The 23,082-nt window shown below is 38.9% G+C and overlaps 1 protein-coding gene across 2 annotated transcripts in view; it reads left to right on the forward strand.

Moving 5' to 3' along the window:
* The window catches only part of ptch1 (patched 1), a 71,058-nt gene that overhangs the window by 27,151 nt on the left and 20,825 nt on the right, over positions 1-23,082 (forward strand). For both annotated transcript variants that reach the window (XM_055632915.1, XM_055632914.1), the window contains exons 3-15: positions 1,149-1,338; positions 1,599-1,668; positions 1,785-1,876; positions 6,557-6,755; positions 7,010-7,131; positions 8,032-8,179; positions 9,879-10,010; positions 10,279-10,434; positions 12,255-12,353; positions 13,616-13,741; positions 17,081-17,199; positions 18,389-18,803; positions 19,372-19,684. In XM_055632915.1, coding sequence (XP_055488890.1) covers positions 1,149-1,338; positions 1,599-1,668; positions 1,785-1,876; positions 6,557-6,755; positions 7,010-7,131; positions 8,032-8,179; positions 9,879-10,010; positions 10,279-10,434; positions 12,255-12,353; positions 13,616-13,741; positions 17,081-17,199; positions 18,389-18,803; positions 19,372-19,684 — 2,181 coding nt within the window. The remainder of the gene's footprint in view (positions 1-1,148; positions 1,339-1,598; positions 1,669-1,784; positions 1,877-6,556; positions 6,756-7,009; positions 7,132-8,031; positions 8,180-9,878; positions 10,011-10,278; positions 10,435-12,254; positions 12,354-13,615; positions 13,742-17,080; positions 17,200-18,388; positions 18,804-19,371; positions 19,685-23,082) is intronic.

Consider the following 23,082-nt stretch of genomic DNA (forward strand, 5'->3'; position numbering starts at 1 on the left):
CAATAAAGATGGTAATAGATTGAAGCACTTTTTGTACAATATTGTAGAAAGAACGAGACCAGGTGCAGACCCTTTGGGGCCCATTCCCCAAGGCAATATTCCACCACTGACCCATAGTTCCCAACTGCACTGGCGTTGCTGAGGGGTTCCCGTTGTGACTCCAGAGATCCCCGTTGTGACGCGAGTCACGGCAACCCTCCATCAACTGCATCTCGCCATCCCTCTTCCTACCCCTATCCTCCTCCATTCCCCCCAGCACTCCCTTCCCCTCTTCACCCTCCCTCTTCTTTCCCCTCTTCTCCCCACTCCCTCTTTCCCTCCCTCTCATTTACTCTACCCTCAGTCACTCCCTCCCTCCATAACCCCTCTCACCTCCCTACCCCCCCTCTATCTGCCTACTCCCCACTCCTCACCTCCCCTATCCCATTCCCTCCTCGCCTTCCCCACTGCCTCCTCCCCTTCTATCTACCCCCCCCCCTCCCCCCCCCCTCTCTCTCCTCCCCCCCCCCTCTCTCTATCTCCCCCACTTCCTCCTACCCCCCTCCTCTCCTCCCTCTATCTCCCCCCCCCCCCCACTCCTCACCTTCCCCCTATCCCACCCCCACAATGAAAATAACGATGTTTTTTAAAAAATGAAACCTCCCCTTATCCCGAATGTAGTTACATGTGTAAATTAAGATCTGAGAAGTTGACTACTTTCTCCTCAACTATTTTCAATGTGATTGATGCCTCCTGATCTTTAAGCATGCATCTTTCCGGAACAATAATGGAAATGGCTATATGGATGTCAGTGTTGTTTTAAATGGGAAATGACCAGTTGTTGTTTGTGCCTTATTTTGTTGCTATATGTACATAGATATGGGTGTGCCAGTCTGAATCTAATACTAGAAAGCTCAAAAGTGTTGTAAATTGCATCCAGACTACTTTTGTTTTTGTTTTTTATTGTTTTTTAAAATTTGAGCAATTTTACCTTTCAAACATTTTCTTCATACATTGCATCAGGAATGCAGTAATTTCATTTAAAAGTCTAAATTTTGAAGTTATATGTAATTATTTATTGGTAATCATTAATTATGAAATTGTATGCGATTTGTATACCAACTGTCATTTTAGTAATAATTATTTAAAAAATCCCTTTTTCCCCTTAGTTGGTGGCAGAGTGAGTCGAGAATTATCATACACACGAGAGAAGATAGGAGAGGAGGCCATGTTCAATCCACAGATCATGATTCAAACCACACCTGAGGAAGGTGCTAATATTCTAACAGTTGAAGCACTGCAGCAACACCTTAACTCTGCACTTAAAGCCAGCAGAGTGCAGGTTTATTTGTACAACAAGTAAGTTACACTGAATTAATCACCTTTCTCCATGTTATTGACCTTGCGTGAAGAACATTTTGCCCCAACTCAAAGGAAATCTGTTTTTCGTGGAAATTTGACTTTTCAACTGACACCCTTAGATGCTGCTACCTTTTTAAGTCTGTGAAGTTGAGTCAAGTCATTTTATTGAATTGCCATCTAATTATTCTGCTTCCACATTTTTAAGTTGTGTACATATTTTTATTATACATTCTAAAACGTTTTCCCTTTTCCTTTAGACCGTGGACTTTAGACCACTTGTGTTATAAATCAGGAGCACTTGTAACAGAAGGGGTTTTGATGGCCCAGGTAAAATTAGAATGCTGTTAACATTTTAAACTCTTACACAAAGTATTGAAATTTTACTTCATTTTTCATCATGACTATCCTTATTAAGCTTAGTGATTTTTCCATGTTTTTACCAGTTTATCGAACAATTGTATCCGTGTCTAATAATCACACCCTTGGACTGTTTCTGGGAAGGTGCTAGATTACAACTGGGAACAGTCTACCTGCCGTAAGTAAATCTCCATTGCCTTCTGTTATAAATGCCAACTTTATATTGCTGGCTAATATCCTCTGAGTTTTCTTGTTGATATTTTCGGTTACGAAAAGTATATTTGGATCATTCATAAGGAAAAGCAACCTACAAGGCAAAATACTGATCGTATATAGGTTCAGCATTTTTGAGTATCTTCGCAAGGCCATTAACCAGAAGACCTTGCTGATATATCAATTTCCACTTTGGTATGTCCAATACTATTACCATTAATAATCAAGGTTATTAATGCCTTGACCTAACATCTTTTAAACAGATAAGGTTAAGGATAGGAGCTTATTGTGCTTGCTCTATGGACAGAAATAGGTACTATGAACCCTAATGCTATGAAGCACTAAGACCTTATGGTCCAAAGACACCTGAAAAGCAACTGGTCTTAAAGAGTCAGAAACAAAGAATTGCAGATCCTGGTTTATACCAAAGATAGACACAAAGTGCTGGAATAACTCAGCAGGACAGGCAGCATCCCTGGAGAAAAAGGATGGGTGATGTTCTGGGTCAGGACCCTTCATCAGACTGAAATTAGGAGGGGTGGGGGGGGGGGTGGGGAGTGGTTTGAGGAGCTGGAGGCGAGAAAAGAACAGGACCAATCGGTGGCCTGTTGGGGTATCTTTTAAGCAGATTGTCTTAGAACCTATGTGCTGTTAGGTTTGACTTGTTTAGGTTGTCATGGAGAAATCAGACATGCATCAAGGCAGGGTCAGCACCTGCTCTTCACTGGCTGTCTGATCCAGGAGGAATAGCCTGCTCTTCAACTCCATGGTATTCCAAATGGTGCTCGAGAACCCCTCAAACCCAACCCTCCCAACTACCAGCGAGGCAAGTGGCCTGGTGTTTATTGCTTCAGCTTGTTCAGCTGCCTGTGCCATCCTGACAAGAACCGGCAGCTCAAGCAATTAACAGGTTCAAGGGCCATTTTTGTCCAAGGCTCAGATCTCCTGACGGTGCCCAAAGTGGAGCTTGAACAAATATTTACCCTGCAACCTTTCTACTCAGTTCACATAGCTAATACTTTAGTGGCATTAGCCTCTGTTCCACTATCCATTCCCATCAATCAGCAAAGACATTTGGCTGCTGACATCAATTAGCAGAGAGTAGTGAAAACATATTTTCTCACATGTGGCTGTTTATCAGTCAGTTGGATTTAGTGTTTCACTCACAGAATGTATAGATTTACAAAATTCTGATTCCCAATTCAAATCATGTTTTTTTTCCTGTGTGGCTGAAAGTTTGTTGGAAAAGTAGGCAGGGGCAAGGAATTGATAATGTAAAAATTGAATTGTAAATAAGAGTTTTGTGTTTTCTGGTTGGGAGAATTGAAATAATAACTCAAGCCTGGTTAGGCAGATACAATGTGGTTTGAACCACAAAGTAACCCAGCCAAAAGCTTCTCTAATCTGTCAGCAGCAGGAAGAAATTCAAAAGGGGGGGATATTGGTCGATTGCCAGGCTGTCAAAAAGCATAAAGAAGTAAGGTATCATTAGCAGTAATAAAGGTAAGGTACTATGATTGATTCAAGAATAAAAACAGCTTTTATTATTGTAATACAGAAGACATTATGTCATGATCTGTTGATTCAATTGGATTTTTTATTTTACTCTGTCAATGTGTAAAAATGACAACTTGTTATGATAGAAAGATTCTTTTGTAATAGACAGAAAGTGTGTAGACTGGTGGAACTTGTGTATTCAGAACTAATTTATCTCTCAGCATTAACCAGTGTAGCATTCAGACAAAGTTTGGAATTGCTTATCCGGTGTAATAGGACTTTGGGAACAGGAATTGCCCAATTTTTTTTTTTGAGGATGATGGCAGCCGAATGGTGTTTACATAGAAATAACTGATCATTTATTGTACATTTATTTGTTGAATTGTTACGTTTAATGTGCCCGTTTATCTATTATATTATAAAACTCTGATCTTGGATGTTTAGTTGTGGGCTTGCTTGAATTTTTTCTTTGATTCACATCTCCTCGAAAATCCGATGCGGTAACGGTGAAATTTTTACATATTCTGGTAGAGATTTACCTCATGATCTCAAAAATCATGAGGTAAATCGGGAACCAGCCCTCCCCTGTGATGCCGCGCACTCCCCCCCCCCCCCCCCCCCCCTCAATCACTACCCCCCCCTCTCTACCCCCCCTCTCTACCCCCCCCCCCCCCCCCCCTCCCTCTCCTCTCCACCCACCGCGCCTGCGCAGCTGGGGGTTATGCGTAAGTGGATAGGGTAAAAGGAGCGAATGAATAATATTAATATTATATCAAAGGGGGGGGGGGGGGGGGGGGGGGGGGGGTTAGTGTGTGTGTGTATGTGACGCCGAAGCTGCTAGGAGGTGCTAGCGTTCACTTAACGTTCTATAATTTCTCCTGGGAAATGCGTTAGCTTCCCTCTTGATGCAGATCATAAATGAATGTTAATCAGAAGCCACAGCACCTGCATATAACCTTTTCAACACTTCAACAACTCTTGAGGCCTCGAAATTCATTTTAACCCATTGTACACTGAAGAATTTTAGTGCACGTTTTTTTTAAATTTTGTTTGTAAAATGATACAGTGAATTAAGTCATTTTTGAATTCCAGTCCAATCTCTTTAAAATAGTGTATTTATGATAGCAATTTCACAGATGTCCATCGTTAACCATTGTTAAGCTTACTGTAACAAATATGGTTGAAAATACCAAATTAAACATATTGCTAATATTTACAGCAAAGGTGGTAGAATAAATTTAAATTTCACAGCCAAATGGTAAATTCAGTATTATTAATTTGCCACTTATTTTAAATTCCAATACTCCGTATTCATTAGGCTTCTGTTTAGCGGTGAAATTCATGTAATAATATGCCTTTTTATTTTAAAATCCCTTTAGTCCTGACAAACAAAATTATAACTTTGTCTGTAGTCGGGCCGCTCTCCTAACATGAAAACCTAGCCCATTTCATGTACAATGGAGGGTTATTTGAATTAAATTGATGGATCTGGCAAATGCAGGTCCAGAACAAGCCTCGGAGACAGCAAAAAAAAAAACCCCACTTCAGTCATGTTCACAAACTTAGCCAAAACTGTAAAATCTTTCAACAAATTTGAACGGTTCTGAATGTCACCCAAACATTGACAATTCTATAAAATCAGTGAACAAATAATAAAATCAATGACATTTTGTAAACATATTATTATAATGAAAGAACATTGTAGTATTACAAATATTTAAGTAAACTCTATTAATTGAAAATGTAAATCAATTTATATCATCAGTGCATTATATTTATGCAAGTAGGCTCTGTTAACAATCCATGTGACTTCTGAGGCTCATTTATGCGAATGTGGATGGTCCCAACATCCCAAGAGGTCCTGGTCACTGACTGCTGCACTCCTTGTGGAGACCAGTGGCATAGGCAGACTTCCTGCAGCTTCTCACAGTTTCCACCGGAAAATGTGGGCGCTGGACTCTCACATAGACCTGGCTCTGGTTCAGCAAATCTCTTCATTTCAGTGAAGAGGAACATCTGTGAGAAACGGAGGAGAGTTCTGTGTAATGTAGATATTTTTTTAATTAATTGAGTTAATTGAATTGCCTTGTTTTTCTATGTTAATAGACATTTTAGAATCTTTCATTTTAAATAATTGTATTTTTAATTCAGTGATTCATATTAGTAGATTGTGAATACTTTGTGACATTTGTGAAGCTCGGGTACATTCATAAAAATTCAAGTTCCTACATAGTCGATAAACATGCCTTGTTTAGCTTTCCAAGTATGTCTGTGTTTAGGGCTTACGATTTACATCAGCAAGACTTTTGCACTTCACCAGATATCATTGCTCAGAAACCAATCTCAGGAACTTGTGTGTGCAACTTGTTGCTCACTGTGCAAGCTGGGCAGTAAAACATTTGCAGGCCTGAAATTGATCCATGCTGTTATATACGAATTTGGTCTGTCGCTGTCGATTGTCTCCAATAAAATAAATTGGCTTTCTGTTGTGCTAAGTCAAGCTTGACACAGTTTTAGTGGGAAATACTCTTGCATATCCGCTGTGGGTTTGTGAGAAGCTCAATGAGTACTGGCCCTGTGTATAAATATCTGAATCCATATGGCATCCTAATGAATAACTAACGTTTTTGCATATAATTTACCGACAACGATGTGCTGGCATTTATGCTCCATTGAGTCAGTTAGTTCATGCAATATCTCCTTACAAGATTGGAAGCCATTCTACCAATGAATCTATACCTGCTCACAGGCCAATCTAATTTCCCCACTAACTTTACGTGTAACCCATTCTCTCTGTATTCCCATCAGCTCCTTGATTCTTTCACTAGTTTACAATAACAATAATTTACAATAACAATTAACATAGCAACACTGGCTGTTTTTGAATGTGACACGGAATTAAAGCACCTAGAGGAAACCCATGCACCACACAGCGAACATGCCAACACCACGCAGAAAGATGGGAAGTCAGACTGAATCAGTGTCACTACAACTACTAGATGTACCACTATGCCTCTCAAATAACTGAACCAGTTATCTTGTTTTTGATCTATACTCAAATGGTAACAAACAAATTGCCAATGTTTAAGTTCATAAGCAACTATCACTAGCGCAGGTTTGCTGAAAGATGCAATTTGTTTATTGACAGAGGGAAGCCACAGTTGCAATGGACAAATCTTGACCCCATAGAATTCCTGAAGGAGTTAAAGGACCTAAAGCATGATGTGGATATTGGGGAAGAAATGCTGACCAAGGCTGGTGTGGGACATGGTTACATGGACCGCCCTTGCCTGAACCCCGTGGATCCTGAATGCCCGTCTACTGCCCCGAACAAAAACTCAACAACGGTAAGCAGTTATGCCAGATATTTTACGTGTTTCTGTGCAGTTGTTTCATTCAAATCAGGGTTAATGTGTATTTTACTGGATTTTTGATTTGCAATGGGTTAAATATCATCCTTGGGTATTGCTGTACCAAATAAATATTGCTGTAATAAAACTGCTATTAGAATTGAAAATTGTAAATTCTAATGAACTTGCAAGTTATTTATGTAATCATACTCTAGTTGTATAATCACGTCTGATGCTTATTATATTTACAGCCTCTTGATATTCCTCGTATATTAAGTGGTGGTTGCCAGGGGCTGTCTAAAAAGTACATGCATTGGCAAGAGGAGCTAATATTAGGCGGAACCACCAAGAACAGCAGTGGGAAACTTCGCAGGTAAGCAACTGAGCTAGAATGGCAGGGAAACCTTGTAGGACAACCCAAGTTACAGCTGATTTCAATGACAGGACTTGTACAGGATATGGGATTCTCTTGTCTCAGGGCTTCATTCTGTAATAGCCGCAATAAAAGCTCAAATTATAGACCTTTTGTGAACCTCGAACAAATCTTTGACTTTCAGTAAAGGACAAAATTTTGATCCTAATTCTTTGATCAAAATCTTTGGTCAGAATCCAATTATATTCAAAGGAATTTATAAAATATAAGTTGCATATCTACTGAACCATTACTTGGGTAGGGTGGATATTGTATTTAACCTGAAAAAGGATGCAATCCAGTATCTTTATTCGTATACTTCTATGGACCAGAAAAGGTGATGCTGAGATGGGATGGGGTAGCATTTCCTACTCTTTCTTGAATTCTATAATTTATTTATCTGAATATCATGATGAAAACACTGTTGGGGACGATCATGCCGTCCATAGTTACGGCTTGCTGCTTTGTAAACATTGTTTATTAACTAAAGAACATAAAGAAACAGATAAACAACAATTACCTTGTCTTTAAAAAGTACACTTTCTAATATGGTTTCAAGTGACTTTTAACTGTACTTCATACAATATTGACCTTAGTCAACTAACTAATAATAAAATAGGACCGTTATATCTCATACTATATCGAGTTCAGTCAACTATTTAATAATAAATTACAGAGAAAAGCTGCATCATTCATTTGTATATTTACAAGTTACTAAAATAAATGCTTTGTAAAAGTCAGGTTTTTAGAGGTGGAGGAAAGTAGCAAAAACATTTTCTGCTATTCATTTAAAACTTTGTGAACTGAGTTGATGATGTTTATTTTTGTCCCCATCCCCCATCTCTGCCTGCCTCTATTCAGTGCCCAGGCTTTCCAGACCATGTTTCAGTTAATGACCCCCAAGCAGATGTATGAGAACTTCAAGGATTATTACTACGTTTCGGATATCAACTGGAATCTGGACAAAGCAGCAGCCATTCTGGAGGCCTGGCAAAGGAAATATGTTGAGGTAAAATGGACAGAAACATAAAAGTGCTTATCGGTATATGCCTGGTCCTGTGTATTGGATCAGGATGTAACAAAACATTTTAGGATTTAAAGAAAGGGGCAGCTACCACTATATCTATTTGCTGTACAACATATGAATGTTGGCTGTAAGCATTATGACTGCTGAGTTAGTTCTATATAATTGCCAGTCAATGCCCTTCAGAGAAATATCTGGTGTGTGGTAGTTTGATACATTTAGCAGAGATTTATACTTTTCCAGCCCTTTTGTACAAAACTGCCCTTTGATAACTTGCTCTTCAACCGGCCTTTATTTTGATATTCTCCCCCCCCCCCCCCCCACCCCCCCATAATACAGAAAACATAGCATTCACTTTGCGTTAGGAATGCAGTTTTCAAACCTGCTTAAAGTACCACATTTGTTTATGCACAATACAGCAGTCTGTAATGTGCCTGGATAACTAGGTAAACAGATTAGTAAAATGGAAGAATTTCGTACAGGGATTATTTGTTATAACCTATTTGGTTGTAATTTATGATAGAAACTGAAAGTTAACATGTTGCCTACAGGTTTTTTAATAATCCGAGTTACCTGATCTTGCTCAATAAAAACACTCCAGAACATGAATCAAAATTTATACATCTGAAATCTGGTCCTTAAAAAAAATAAAAAAAATCCCATTGATGCTCTGGTGCATTTTTTATTTGAATGTGTTGGAAATAAGATGCATTTCCGTTGAAAAAACTTTGCATGTAAGGCTATGTGTAATAGGAAGGATGTGTCTGTCAAATGGTCAATTTAGCCTCCAGATGTGGCTTCCTGCAGTGAAGCCTGCTTCTGTCTCTTTTTGCTTGCACAAGTTTTTTTGTCCATGCATGCAGTGCCTGAATTGAGGTAAACCTGTGGGATTCAGAACGATCAGTATAGTTTTTCTTTACAATACTATGTGGAGAATACAAGTTTAATACAACTGACGTTATATTAAAAATTCAAATATATTTACAATGATATTTATTTGCATTTACTCGCACAATATGGAAACAAACAAAGCCAACACTGAACTGAGCAACAGTCGCCCACTATGATTGTTACTCTGTTTATTAAAAAAAAAGGTGTCTGGAAAACATTAGCTAGGCACAGATTCTTCTCACAGCTGCAGTCCCATTGGTAGGGTCATGTGACATCATCTGGCATTTGTTTCCCGGGCAGTGACCTTTGTAAAGCAGCCTGTGACCCTATGTGCTAGCCAGCCAATGAAGCGTGAATGAGAAATTCTGAAGATTTTTTTTTTTTCTTCTTGTTTGACTGAAGAAGAACTTGATGAATTACCTAAGCTGTGACTTTTACTATTGGTCGGGGGGGAAAAAACAAAGATTGTTTTGCATACAAGCAGAATAGGAGGTTCATTAAATGTCTGTAAATCAGGAATTCTGTTAAACTAAGCTGACAAATATGCAGTAGTTCATCTCACTTTGTAGTATTACTTAACAGGGGTGTACACTTTTTAAATTAATGCATGGATAATATGCAAGATCCAAGTGTTCTGTTTACTTCATCAATTAAATATTTTGTCACAACTTTTTATGTTGGTGCTGCAGGAAAACTACAGAATTTGAACACAATTTTTATGGAAAATGTTTCTTAAATGAATCAATCAGTGATCTCCTTTTCAAGTTTCCTTCATGTTATACTTTTATTGCAGGTTGTTCATGACAGTGTTGCACAGAATTCGACCCAAAAGGTTCTTTCGTTCTCTACTACTACCCTTGAAGACATCCTCAAGTCATTTTCCAGTGTCAGTGTTATACGAGTAGCTGGTGGCTATCTTTTAATGGTAAGTCATTGTGTGTATCTCATGATGTAGCTATGCAAGTAATAGCACTGCTTGTCACTAAAAAATAATATCTGCTACTTAAGCACTGGTTATGCGCAGCATCATAAAATTATCCCAATTTATGGCACATTCATGTGTGTATTGCGTGGACAAATGTATGAATTTATGGAAGTGATTGATTCAGCGATGAATTTAAGTAACTTTGTGTTTGAAAAGTATCATAATAATTTGGATTTCAATGTTTGTTTCTCCCTTGTTGTGCTTGCAGCTTGCCTATGCCTGTTTAACCATGCTGCGGTGGGACTGTGCCAAGTCCCAGGGTGCTGTTGGGCTAGCAGGTGTCTTGTTGGTTGCACTGTCAGTGGCTGCAGGATTGGGCCTTTGTTCTTTGATTGGAATTTCCTTTAATGCTGCAACAACTCAGGTATAATATAAAGTCAAATAATTAAAAAAAAACAACAACAAAAAACATTGTCAGTTATATTTACTAATACTAGTAATTTATTCCATGGAGTATCCAACAGATCATTTTTCATTTTAGAGATTATCTTTATTAATAACTTCCACCAAGAAACATGAATACTCTATTTACAGATGGGTCAGTCTTCATTCACTCGATAAAGTCAAATGCTAAAATCTTATTGGAGTACTTCAAATTCTGATCGCAGTTGGCAGTGCAGTAACTTTGTGTTTGATTCATTATATCAAACTCTGAATTTTAGATTTTCCAATTTAAAAAAAAAAAAAACCTTGTGTTTTTAAAAAAAAGAAAGCTTGAAGATGTCACCAGTATAAAGAGTTAAATATGACCCCAAAATGTCTGCAGAACACATTTACTGCAGATTTTCACTCAGCAGTTGGATTACGTGAACTGTTCCTTGGAGTAACTTAAAATACAATCACTTAAAGAATTTTTTTTTCAGGAAAGGGAATTAAATAGGTTTCTTTCAGAGCTGGGTACCTAATGTCAGAGTGCTTGCTTTTTATGTAACCTTATCCTGTACAGAATTTGTAAAGATTTTTAATTTCCATATCTGGACTGTATTTCAAACTGTCAAAATAGAACAAAAACTTGTGTTTTTTAAATCATCTGGGGCATGCACTGTAATAAAGCAACATTTTTCAATTTATGCAAATTGAAAATGTGTTTATCTGATGCTTGCTTAGTTTGGATGCCAGGGCAGCAGCATCAATGAGCCAGAATTGGTATTGTTATGCAGTGACCGAATAGTAAACCTAACTTTCATTAGGCTACATGGATTAGATCGGCACCCCAGCTAAAACAAGTTATGGAAGCCACATCATTGACAATCATCCACATGGAGAAGACGTGAATAAAAATCAGTAAAATCATTGCTCAGAAGAAAATTGTAAAAATAATGATGTTCATCACGGCCATCAAATTACATATTTAATGAGGCATAGGCTTTGGCTACCTTTTGACCTTATTGTGTTTTAATTAAAACTGGAGTAAACCAATTAGTACATTAGGTGTGTTTGGACGAGTTCCTGCATCACCTTTGGAATTTGGTAGCACACCTCAAAAAAGCCTCAGGAAGTTTGCGAACTAAGAACAACATGAGATTTTGAGACTTTCAAAATGGTACCAAATCTTTCGCAAGCATAGTTACTTTTTATTTGTCAGTAAGCTTGAACGTTTCTTTGGAGGTCGAGGATTTGGGAGATTTTTGTGCCACATTGAATGCTTTGGACATAACCTTGTTGAGTTACTTTGGTCTATCTCTGTTGCTGGGTCATAGAAGCATCGGAGCCGGCAACACCTTTCAATGTGATCATGGCTGATCATCCAAAATTAGTACCCCGTTCTGGCTTTTTCCCCATATCCCTTGATTCCCTTGGCCCAAAGAGCTAAATCTGACTCTCTTGAAAACACCGTGGACTACGTGTGTGTGTGTGTGTCTGGGTGCCATAGTTGCCTGATCTATCTACATTGGTTCCTGCAGTAATGATAGGATAGTGAACTTTAGGCACATGCAAAGCTTGCTCTACTTCTGCCAGAAGAGTAGGCCAATCAGAACTATGATTCCTGAGTATTGGATTTTGCACTGAATTATTGGGCATTGCAAGCACTTCATGGAATAAAATATACAGTAAAGGTATTCTGTGATGGTTTGTTTATTCAGTTTATCAGTGACATTTTTGCCAATTGCAGTAATGATTGATTCAGCCTCTGAAATTCTTGTTTAGTGAATTGAGTTGTTACAGATGTATTTTGTTCTGCAGGTTTTGCCTTTTCTTGCTCTTGGTGTTGGAGTAGACGATGTATTTCTTTTGGCGCATGCATTCAGTGAAACAGGACATAATAAAAGAATTCCATTTGAGGTAAGTGATAATCATTTTGAAATATTTTTACTTGTTTATGTTTCTACTTGTACAATTGGACAACTCAGCCATGATCACAATGAATGGCGGTGCTGGCTCGAAGGGCCGATTGGCCTCCTCCTGCACCTATTTTCTATGCCTATCTATGTAATGGTATTTTAAAGCAAGTTAATGTCATTTTATTTGCAGTCTGTACATTGAAAAGAAAGTAATCCATCTGTATTTTAATGTAACAAAAGGCATTTTTACATCTGTTTCTTGGGTGTGAGCTTCTACAGCTCCATAATAAAATAGTAGTCACAAAGAAGTTTTGTAATCCATTTGCTTATTAACCTCTTCTCTACACCTGCCTCAAACTTATACACTGTCCCAAGATATGAAAACTCCTCAGTTTCTTCACGTGAGTTTGTAATGCTTTGCTTCTGCAATAGCTTTAAAGTGGCTTAGATCAAATAGTAAACGGGTTCTTAGGCAGAAAAACATTGTCCCTTTCGTTTTGAATGGCAAGCTGACTTAAGATGTGATCTGGTATTGCTGCAAATGTATTTATACACATGAAGAAAAGGAGTGTAGTGGCACACGTTTTTAGCCCAGCCAATATACCATCAGCTGGCTGCACGGAATCCTTGGGAATAATTGCATCAAAGACACAAGCTGTTTAGCTTTTATGGAAGAAAAAATGAACTCCCTTCTTCCCAGCAGAATGGGGTTGGGATGCATTATTTTCTCAAGGAAAGATTTATCATATTATCTATATTATCCTAAAGAGTCCACTATTTTCATACAATGCAGGAAGTTGAGTCTGGTGCTTTGCATCCACAGACCTTCTGACATATAGAAGAGTTTATGACTACAAAAATGAGGCCCATTCTGTTTTGTGAGGTATCGGCCTCTAAAACCAAATAGCTAATTGTAGTTTTTTGTAGCAGTGTATGAATTGTTGATATGGTGGCGAATGCCTTTGAAGAGTTAAAATGAATAGTATCTTCAAACAAAGCAAAAATACAATTTTCCAGTTTCTAAATTGGTAAGTTGATTATAATTAGTTTAATATTTGAATAACATTGGCTTCTAAAGCCAGATGACAATCTAAATTGCCTTCATTCACTATTGTTATTTTTTCTGCACAGTACCAGTCCGGTATGCTTTATTCTTGTTTATAGAAAAGGGGCATTAGTTTTAATGTGTTCTGGCATTTAAGGTTTTTTGGGAATAGCCAACCTAAATCGCATATTGATTTTCTTCCACTTGTCTCCCAACAGGATCGAACAGGAGAATGTTTAAAAAGAACTGGAGCAAGTGTGGCCCTTACCTCGATCAGTAATGTGACTGCCTTTTTCATGGCTGCTTTAATACCGATTCCTGCCCTAAGAGCATTTTCCTTACAAGTATGTGAAAACATTCTATTCAGAAAAATTGTATTAAAAGTCAAATTCATGATGAATGAGCCAAGTGTTGTGTTGCCTGAAAGTAAAGTGGTGAAATTGAAATAGCTTAAAACAAAAAGAATTCTGATTTAATGAAGCAATAATTTGCTCTTGGGTGAATTTCACCTCTATCAAATCTGTCACTCTCATAGGATTAAAACCATCCACCAGCTATCTTTTGATTGGAAAAAATAAAGCTGAAATCCACAATAATATTGTAGATACAAGAGACTGGAGATGCTAGAATCTTGAGCAAATAACAAATGGCTGGTGGAACTCAGTGGTCAGGCAGCATCTGTGGAGAGAATGGATAGTCTGATCCCAAGATGAAATGTTGGCTGTCCATTCCCTCTGCAGATGGCAATCTCCCCACGTTACCCCCCTCTCAGCACCCCCTCTCTCTCTCCCCCTCACTCTCACCCTCTCCCTCTCTCTCTCCTCCCTCCCTCCCCTCCTCCTCTCCACCCCCCCCTATCGCTCTTGCCCCTCTCTCTGTGTCTCTGTCTCTCTCTCTGCCTCTGCCCCCTTCTCTCTCTGCCCTCACTCTATACCCCCGCCGCCCCCCCCCCCCCCCCCCCCCCTCTAGATGTGACTGCAAGTTGGGGGGCTATGCGCCAGTAGATAGGGTGGTTATGGGGTAAAAGGAGCAAATTAATAATATTAATATAATATCAAGGGGGTAATTAGCGTGAGTGCGGGGGGGGGGGGATAGTTAGTGTGTGTGTGACGCTGCGTGCCGCACCCCCCCCACCCCACAACCGCACATTGGGGGAACAGACCCAACGGGTCTGCACTTGGTCTAGTCCAAACTAAAAATCAATCTTATAAAAATGTGCAAGAGCTAACTATCTTTTTTTTTGTTTCAAGTAGTCTCTTACCAATGCCAAAAACATCAAAGGTAGATCCTGCCAGTTAGCTGATGTGTTGACATTATAGGATTTTATTCATTTTCAATTTTGCTTTGGAAATTTCTTAGCTTAACGGGGAAACATTTTATGAGGTCAGTTAACATTTACAGTGGAGATTAACTGTACTATTTCAGAAAAGCATTTTTACATTCGTAACCTATGTCCCCATTCATTTTTCACGCTTTGATCTGTACCCTCCCCAGAAAAGTGAAGAGTAGTAATTATTCTTGATACGTGGAATAATATTCAAGCAGCTAAATACAGACAAAAATTTAGTTATTTGAAAACAAGAATGATAATTTGGCCATTAGATTAGTCATAAAATGAAGTGGGGAGAGGGAGAAAATATTTAGCAACTTATTTTGAAAAACATTGCATAATATTTATTGCCATAATAGACTGAACAGAAATAAGTGCTCACTCTTCTAACTCTTGAAAAATATAGATTTGATTTCCCTAACCACCTGTTCAAATCAATTTGTTTGGCTTGCCAAGGGGACGTTTAGTAGCACTTTGGAACTTTAAACAGAAAGGAATGTCGATTTTGATTTTTCCTTTTTTTCATCTGGTTTAATAATGAATAGTAATTCCCCTCTCGATTTATTTGGTTATGAAGGGAGTTGATTTTGACCTTTTCCTTAAGACAGTGTGAGATAATTATCAAAGCATTCATGCCCTTTGAGGCCCAGTATCTGTAAAGCAATCCGGTTGCTGAGGGAGAATAAATGGTTTCCTGATTAGCTCTTGCACATGCAGTCTGCTTTCAGTCTTGCGTGTCAGTGGTTTCTTCTTTTTCACTGTGATTTTCTTGGAATGTTTGGTGTAGTTTTCTCGCATTGTTGATCATGTAACAAATCTATGTTTGATCAATTTATGGTGTCACAGTTGACAAACAGTGTGGTAGTGTATTTTAAGCTAATCAGATCTAACTTGGTAATTTTGTGGAACTTGCACAGGCCTGTAGATAAGACTGGCTGAAGCACTTCGAAATGCATTTGTACCCATTTTTATAGTATGTTTAACATTCATTGGAAAACATTAGAGTGTATTGAGATGGGGGGTGGTGGTGGTGGTGAAATCCTTGGCACAATTGTGGCAGATTGAGTAAGTGCAGCGAATGACCTACATAGCCCCCTTCCCCAATTCCTTAACCTTTGTAGACCCCTGCCTTGATTGTATGACAAATAGAATTGCACTCTGAAGAAAAGCTGTTCTAGCAGTTAAGAACAGGGTATTGAAAAGCACAACAAAAGGAGGATCTAACAGAGTTGCAAGCAGGCAGAAGTAAGGTGGGAACTGTGGATGACAGGCCTCATCATCTGCTCATCACCTCTGGCTATGCAGTCTATCCATGCTCTCTGGGTGGTCCACCGGGAATGGCATATACAGCCTGTACCTTGGAGTGGGCCCCACCAACCAGTCATGCTGACTTCTCTTTGTGGATCTTGTGCACAGGCTTTCATTCTTTTTAACCTTAGCATGAAGTAACCGGTTTCTCTATGGACGGCTTATTGATGATGCATATTTGAGTTGTTTGATTTATTTGAATTCTGAAAAAGTGAGAATAGCTTCTGTGTTTGAAACCACAGAGACATGAATTTTAAAGCTTAATCCCTATCACTTTCAAAGTTGATATGTTCATTTGGAAAATGCTTTCGAAGGCTATCACGTTTTTTTTTGTTAGAACTACTCGGTCTCACAAGAAGAGAAATAAAATGTTAAGAATTTTATAGGAACAGCATGGATACATGATTTCCCATTTGGGATTGATATGTATTTTAAGAAGCCTAGTAAAAAACACTACTTTATGCTTAACCCATGAAGGTGCACAATTTTAAATATGGTTATGATATTTATTGTAGGCCGTCTGTAAGTGGGGAAAATTAAATATCTCTGGTTTGTTACTGTTCCAACTAGTGTTGCTCTTTCACTGCTTGTATTTAGTTGTAGCGCAGAGCACATTAGTACATGGAGTTTTGACTCCATTCTTTTGTACTTGTTGATAAATGCTGTGTAAGTGGCATTTAATAATGAATTTAAAGATATGGATAAGGTTCCCTGAATGTGCAAAATACACCTGGCAAAAACTGTCAATAATTCGCATCTTCAAACATCTTTAGGAGAAAAGAGACTTTTGATTTAATTTTTAGAATCTATTCATACAATAACTGTCAACACTGTGAAAAATAATCTTTCATGAATGGTCATGAATTCGCTAATTTGAGTTGTAATTATGGAAACTGCCTCTCAAAGGATAAAGTAAATCTTTTGTCTGTAAACCTTAAGAATTAAAAATGAAGAAGTTATGCCTAACTTCATGTGCAGCACGTGTGTAATTACTTTCATCGCAATGGTTGTTTTTTCTCAAATGGACTTTCAATTTTGTTTGCAGGCTGCTGTTGTTGTGGTCTTTAACTTTGCTATGGTTCTGCTCATCTTCCCTGCCATTCTCAGCATGGACCTCTATCGCAGGGAGGAGAGGAGGCTTGACATCCTCTGCTGTTTTACCAGGTATGAAGGAATTAACATTTTTAATTTTCCAAGTTGTCTATGGAACTTGTCGTGAAACCTAAAGGGCCTCCTGCTTGGTTCTTTACCATAACCTTGTAACCGTTTACAAGATAATAGGTTTGCTGCAGATTTCTCTCACTGTGAAGGAAAATGTAACAAATATTGCGTAGTCAGGATCTAGTAGGACATTAAAATGTAAAATACCATCACCCTGACCTCAACCCATCCATTTCTAATTGTAACAGAGGGGAGATGAGAGACAAATTATTATACATGAGGTGACTAGGAAATTTGCATCATATTTACATTTCATTTTGAACCTCTCAGTGAACAGCTAAGTGTTCATGTCCTTGAGAAGCCAGTTTTTAAAGGGAGATGGTATCTGCTGGAAGCAGAAGCAAAAAGCTTTTCCATTTACCTGCTTGATCAACTATACCTGTTTCACCAAACCCTTTGATGAGATACTACTCCATCTTGACAGTTCTGATCTTGTCCTGACTTTATAATTAGATTACCCTGCTTCCAATTTAGCCTGTGACTTTGCAGTCTCGCTGATGCCCTAACCCCATCCTCCGGTCTGCTTCCATTACTGGTCTGCCTCATGGATCTGACCCTAGGACATGTAGTTCTCCAGTGTCCATTGTTGCCTGGCCAGAACGTCAACATCTTACTGCAACCCTTCCACCAGTGCCCTATGACTCTCCAGCCATAGTCATACAGCATAAAAACAGACCTTTTGGCCCAACCTGCCCATTCTGACCAAGATGCCTCATCCATCTCTCCGCTCCAGCTCCATTTCCCAACTTTAAACCAACCCAAAACCCCTTCACTGTCTCCAGGATAGAAATCTGGATCACAGTTTCTGGGGTTATATAGGTGATGTAACTGGTCTGCAAGAAAAGCGCAAAGAAAATGTTTTGGGGTCACTTTTTTTTTGTGAGCTATTTTCATTAGCACCTCAGCCACCAATAACCACTTACTTGACCTTTTGTGTCAAGATAATCAGATTAATGTTGAAGTTTAATCCTGACTTCTATTGCATCAATAGGAAGTAATTGATGTAATTTGGTGTAAAAGTACAATGCATGTTTAGTAATCTCTGGGATTCCATGAAAAATGTAAATAATGAGTGTTGAAGTAACTGTGATAACTGCACTGTCAACACATTAATTTTTCTCCTTTCTTTTAGTCCCTGTGCCAACCGAGTTATTCAGATTGAACCACAAGCTTATAGAGATACAAATGACAACCATCCTCGCCAACCACCACCACCACCACCACCTTATGTTAATCAAAATTTTACACATGAGACTCAAATTACCATGCAGTCTACAGTGCAGCTGCGCACAGAATATGATCCTCATACCCAGGTGTACTATACAACTGCAGAGCCTTGCTCTGAGATTTCCGTTCAGCCAGTCACTCCAACTACACAGGATTCACTTACCCCACAGAGCCCGGATACTGCCAGTTCAACACGGGACCTTCTCTCCCAGTTTACAGATCCCAGTAATAACTGTGCAGATCCACCCTGCACCAAGTGGACTCTCTCTTTCTTTGCCGAAAAACATTATGCACCGCTATTGCTCAAACCAACGACAAAGGTGAGTACTTGTCAAACCCCTTTTTGTTTATATTCTGTTTGCTGCCATGATATATTAAGCAATATTACAGTGAAATATTTCCATTCAGTCTACATTTTCATTCCATTTAGTATTGTATGGATGTTAAAACTACTTTGAGGCATAATAACAATCTTTACAAACGATATATGCGGAATCAAGCACAATATTTGGATCGGGCTGGGGGAGGGGCAGATAGAGATGGATGTTTAAGATGAACGATATTGCAAGCCACAGACGAACTAATACATTTGACATATCTCAGTGATGTTGTGAAATAGAGCACGTTTTGAAAAGAATGAAGCGGTACATTAATGCGAAGGACTTTAAAGTTCAATAGAATGGAAGGATCTAACCTGCAAATTAAATAACACATTTATTTTTGCTTATGAATATATCATGTTACTTTTTTAACGTTGTTTCCGCTCATCATTGTGTTGATCGTATGCTTTATTTGGCCTGTAACCAAGTGCCGCCAGAGGTAGTTTTTGTAGATCCATTGTGAATTTTGTTATTTGTTTAAACTGACTTTTTTTCCCCTTTATCACAGATTGCAGTCATATTTCTCTTTTTGGGTTTACTTGGGATCAGTCTCTATGGAACTACAAGAGTCAGAGATGGACTGGATCTTACAGACATTGTGCCTCGTGACACTCGAGAATATGACTTTATTGCAGCACAGTTTAAATACTTCTCATTCTACAACATGTACATTGTAACTAAACAAGAAACAGACTATCCTAATGCTCAGTATCTGCTGTATGACCTGCACAAAAGCTTCAGAAATGTGAAATTCATTTTATTGGAAGAAAATGGAGACCTTCCAAGAATGTGGCTGCACTATTTTCATGACTGGTTACAAGGTAAGAACAGTATTCATTTCCTCATATTTTAAATTATGGATTGGGGAAGATGAAAGAAATGTTACCCATAAAATTGTACAATTTTCGAAAAAGCACGTATAAGAAATATATATCTATTAACAAAAGGAACTTTCATACATGGTTCCTTTTTCTCATAGGTATGTCTTTCTTATAAAGTATAGAATATAAAGTATCCTTTATTGTCATTCAAACTTGTTAGTTTGAACAAAATTACAGACCTTGCAGTCATGACAGAGAATAAAATAACAAAACATACAATGAACACAGTTTAACATCCACCATAGTGAGTCTATCAGGCATTCCTCACTGTGATGAGAGGCAAAAGTCTTAAGGTCCTTGTCTCTCCCTTCCTTGTTCTCCCTCTGCGTTGAGGCGATCCAGGCTTTCGATGTTGGGGCCCCCCGCCGGGTGATGGTAAATCCCGTGGCCAAATCCGAGCTCCGCGAACGGGCCGGTTCAAACTCCGCGGCCCGGGGCGGACGAAGCTGCCACCCTCCAGTCCAGCGGACGAAGCTGTTGTTGCGAGAGCTCCGGAGAATCGGTCACCAACCTGGGACCTGCGAGCTCCCGATGTTGTCATCCAAAGCCTCCTAGGCTCCGAAATCGGACCGCCGCCGCAGCGCCACCACAGCCCCGGTCGGCCAGCTTCGCGATGGTGAGTCCTGGCTCTGCCTCCGGAGCCTCGAGGCCGGCCCCAGTTGGAGGCCGCCAGCTCCGCGATTAGGCCACAGCGCAGACGGAGATGGAGATTCGACAAAGAAAAGGTCGCATCCTCCCGAAGGAAGAGACTAATACAAGTTTCCCCCCCCCACCACCACACATACACAACTAAAAATAAACTAAAACATGTCCAACAAGACCAAAGAAAACCAAAAAAAAAAGGAAAAGGCAGACGGTCTACAGGCGAGCCGCAGCCGCTTGGGCAGCGCCACTTTTTTGAAAATTGTACAATTTTAGCCGATTGAAGAGGAATTTACAATGGCATTTGTATGCACATGCTATTGATTATTAATTGTTCATGATGTTTTTTGTGTTAAAATACCATGTAAATGCTTGTTGTAAATTATATTTAATTATTACTAGATGAAATTAATTTATCCCAAAATCCAAATTACATGAAATCGTGGAAGGCCGTGTGAAGTTCAGAGCGATCATCCCTGATCTTTAATATGGAAATCTAATCAAAATTTTAGAAGATCTCTATGACTATTGGGGCCCAATGTGAATTGGGCAAATGGGACTAGCTTCAATAGGGCATGAGTTGAGCCAAAGGGCCTGTTTCCATGCTGTTGGACTTTATCTAAAAATCTACAATGAAAGAGCATGTTTCATTCTGTGTGCTGGGTGTTTCTTCCATTATTGCATTGACCGGATTTTGAGGGCTCAGATGACATACTCATATGCCTCTCAATGGGTGTTCTGTTCTTGGACATTCATCTCTAGAAAATAATTCTGGAAAGTGCAGTGGGAATGGTCCAGCCAAGGAGTGTTTGGCCACACCTATCCCTGCATTAATCTGCTTATCACCATCCCTCTGTGACCATCACAGTCTGTTCTGTAATCTTTGGTACTCCCTATTAGCAGCCAGACTTTAATCTGGCGAATACTAGTGACACACCAGAACATATAATAATCCCTTATGAACACTGTAAGGGTGGGTACTTGATGGACAGTGTAGACCCAGTGAGCTGGCTTCCTGGCGACATTACTCTATGACAACCACTGATCCTGTGTCTCCGATATGATTGCCTTGTTTGGAATAGGTAGATGCTTTGCATAGTGATCCAACTAGTTTAGAACATGTTTGGTATCGAAAGACCTACCTGCTATCACTGTGTGAATGCAAAACGATATAGTTGATGCTCAGGTGACAGTACTAGATTTTCTTCCTTTTCATGAATGCCCACCTAAGGTGGTAATACCTGCTGTATCTTAAATACTGGAAAGAAATTAGAGCGTTTGTTATTATGTGCTTGAAACTAGATATATTTGCATAGTTGACAATATTTCTTTCTAATTGTACATGGCAAAAATAGTGTAGATGCTGGAAATCTGACATCAAGGCAGAGAGTTCGGGCGATATTGAGCAGTTCGGACATCGCCTTTGGAGAGAGAAACAGTTAAAAATTCATGCCGATAGCCTCCCATTGGAACCCAACTAGAAGAGAAATAGTTTCTATTGTAAACCTGTTTCTAAAAGATAGGGCCAGGATGGATATAAATGATTTCTTAAAAAGGTCTAAATTTTCAGAAGCCATGAAAGCAAACGGGAATATTTAAATTTTTCTAGAGAAAGAAAAAATGATCAACAATTGTCATTTTGGAATGATATATCAGGTGCCTATTCTATTAGCTGCTGGGTGTAATTTTGATATAATTGCCAATATTTGCCTACTAAATGCTGAATTATAAATCTTTCATCATGAAATGCAGAAACCACTATAAACAAAACCATTTTCAGCTCTGTAGTTGTGACAGATGGCCCTGCATTTCTAATCTGAAAGGAGAAAGATCAGGCAGAGACTGCCTTTGATCAATAGCTAGTGACCCCTGTTTGAAATCATGCATCCATTTGTGCACTCATGCAGATTAACTGGTCAGGATTAATCCATTTTTGCTGAGAACCTGCTCGTTTTGCTGTTAAAATCTGCAACGGTCATTTGGTTTCATCAAAATCATGTTTTGTTCTGTTTTCATTCATCCTCTCAAATAATTTGGTTCACTCACTGATGTACCACTCCTGGTTTATATTTTAAAGTATCTTTTAGTCCTAGCTTTGGATTTTGCTGTGATTTCTGGCTGGAATTTTAGTATTGTAATAATATTGCCAGGTTAGCGATTGTAGACCGTATACAGTATCTCTGATTCATAACAACAGTGGTAGGGAGATAACAAGACGTTGCTTAATTGATTGACTGAAGGGGAGAAAGATTGCCATTGCTCACCTCCATGGGACGTCATTGTGAATGTTATTATCTTGATGTGAAAAATCCAAATGCAACTGGTTGTGGGTGATTTGTAATCAGAACTTGATTTGTAATTGGATGAGCACTGATGTTCACGAATGTCTGGTATACCAGTGTGAATCTCTACAACAAGTGCCTATTCTAGTTTTTCAAAGGTTAGCATTTTCACCTGGCGATTACTGCAATATGGTTCATTCCAAATTAAAGATGAATATGCATCACTGTGCAAAAAGTAATAAGCGCTGTAGTGTCCACCTTTGAGGTAAACAATCTTATTATTGGTGGGGCACACATGTTCATTAAATGTTGTGCCGGTGGGTGTTTGTGTTGACGGGATAGAAGATAATCCAGTTGTGCTATTATTATTTAGGGAAACTAAGCTTTGAAAGCATGTGTGCAACCCAAGGCCAC

Source organism: Leucoraja erinacea, chromosome 3 (assembly GCF_028641065.1).
Source record: "Leucoraja erinacea ecotype New England chromosome 3, Leri_hhj_1, whole genome shotgun sequence".
In the NCBI taxonomy this organism is placed as follows: Eukaryota; Metazoa; Chordata; class Chondrichthyes; order Rajiformes; family Rajidae; genus Leucoraja; species Leucoraja erinaceus.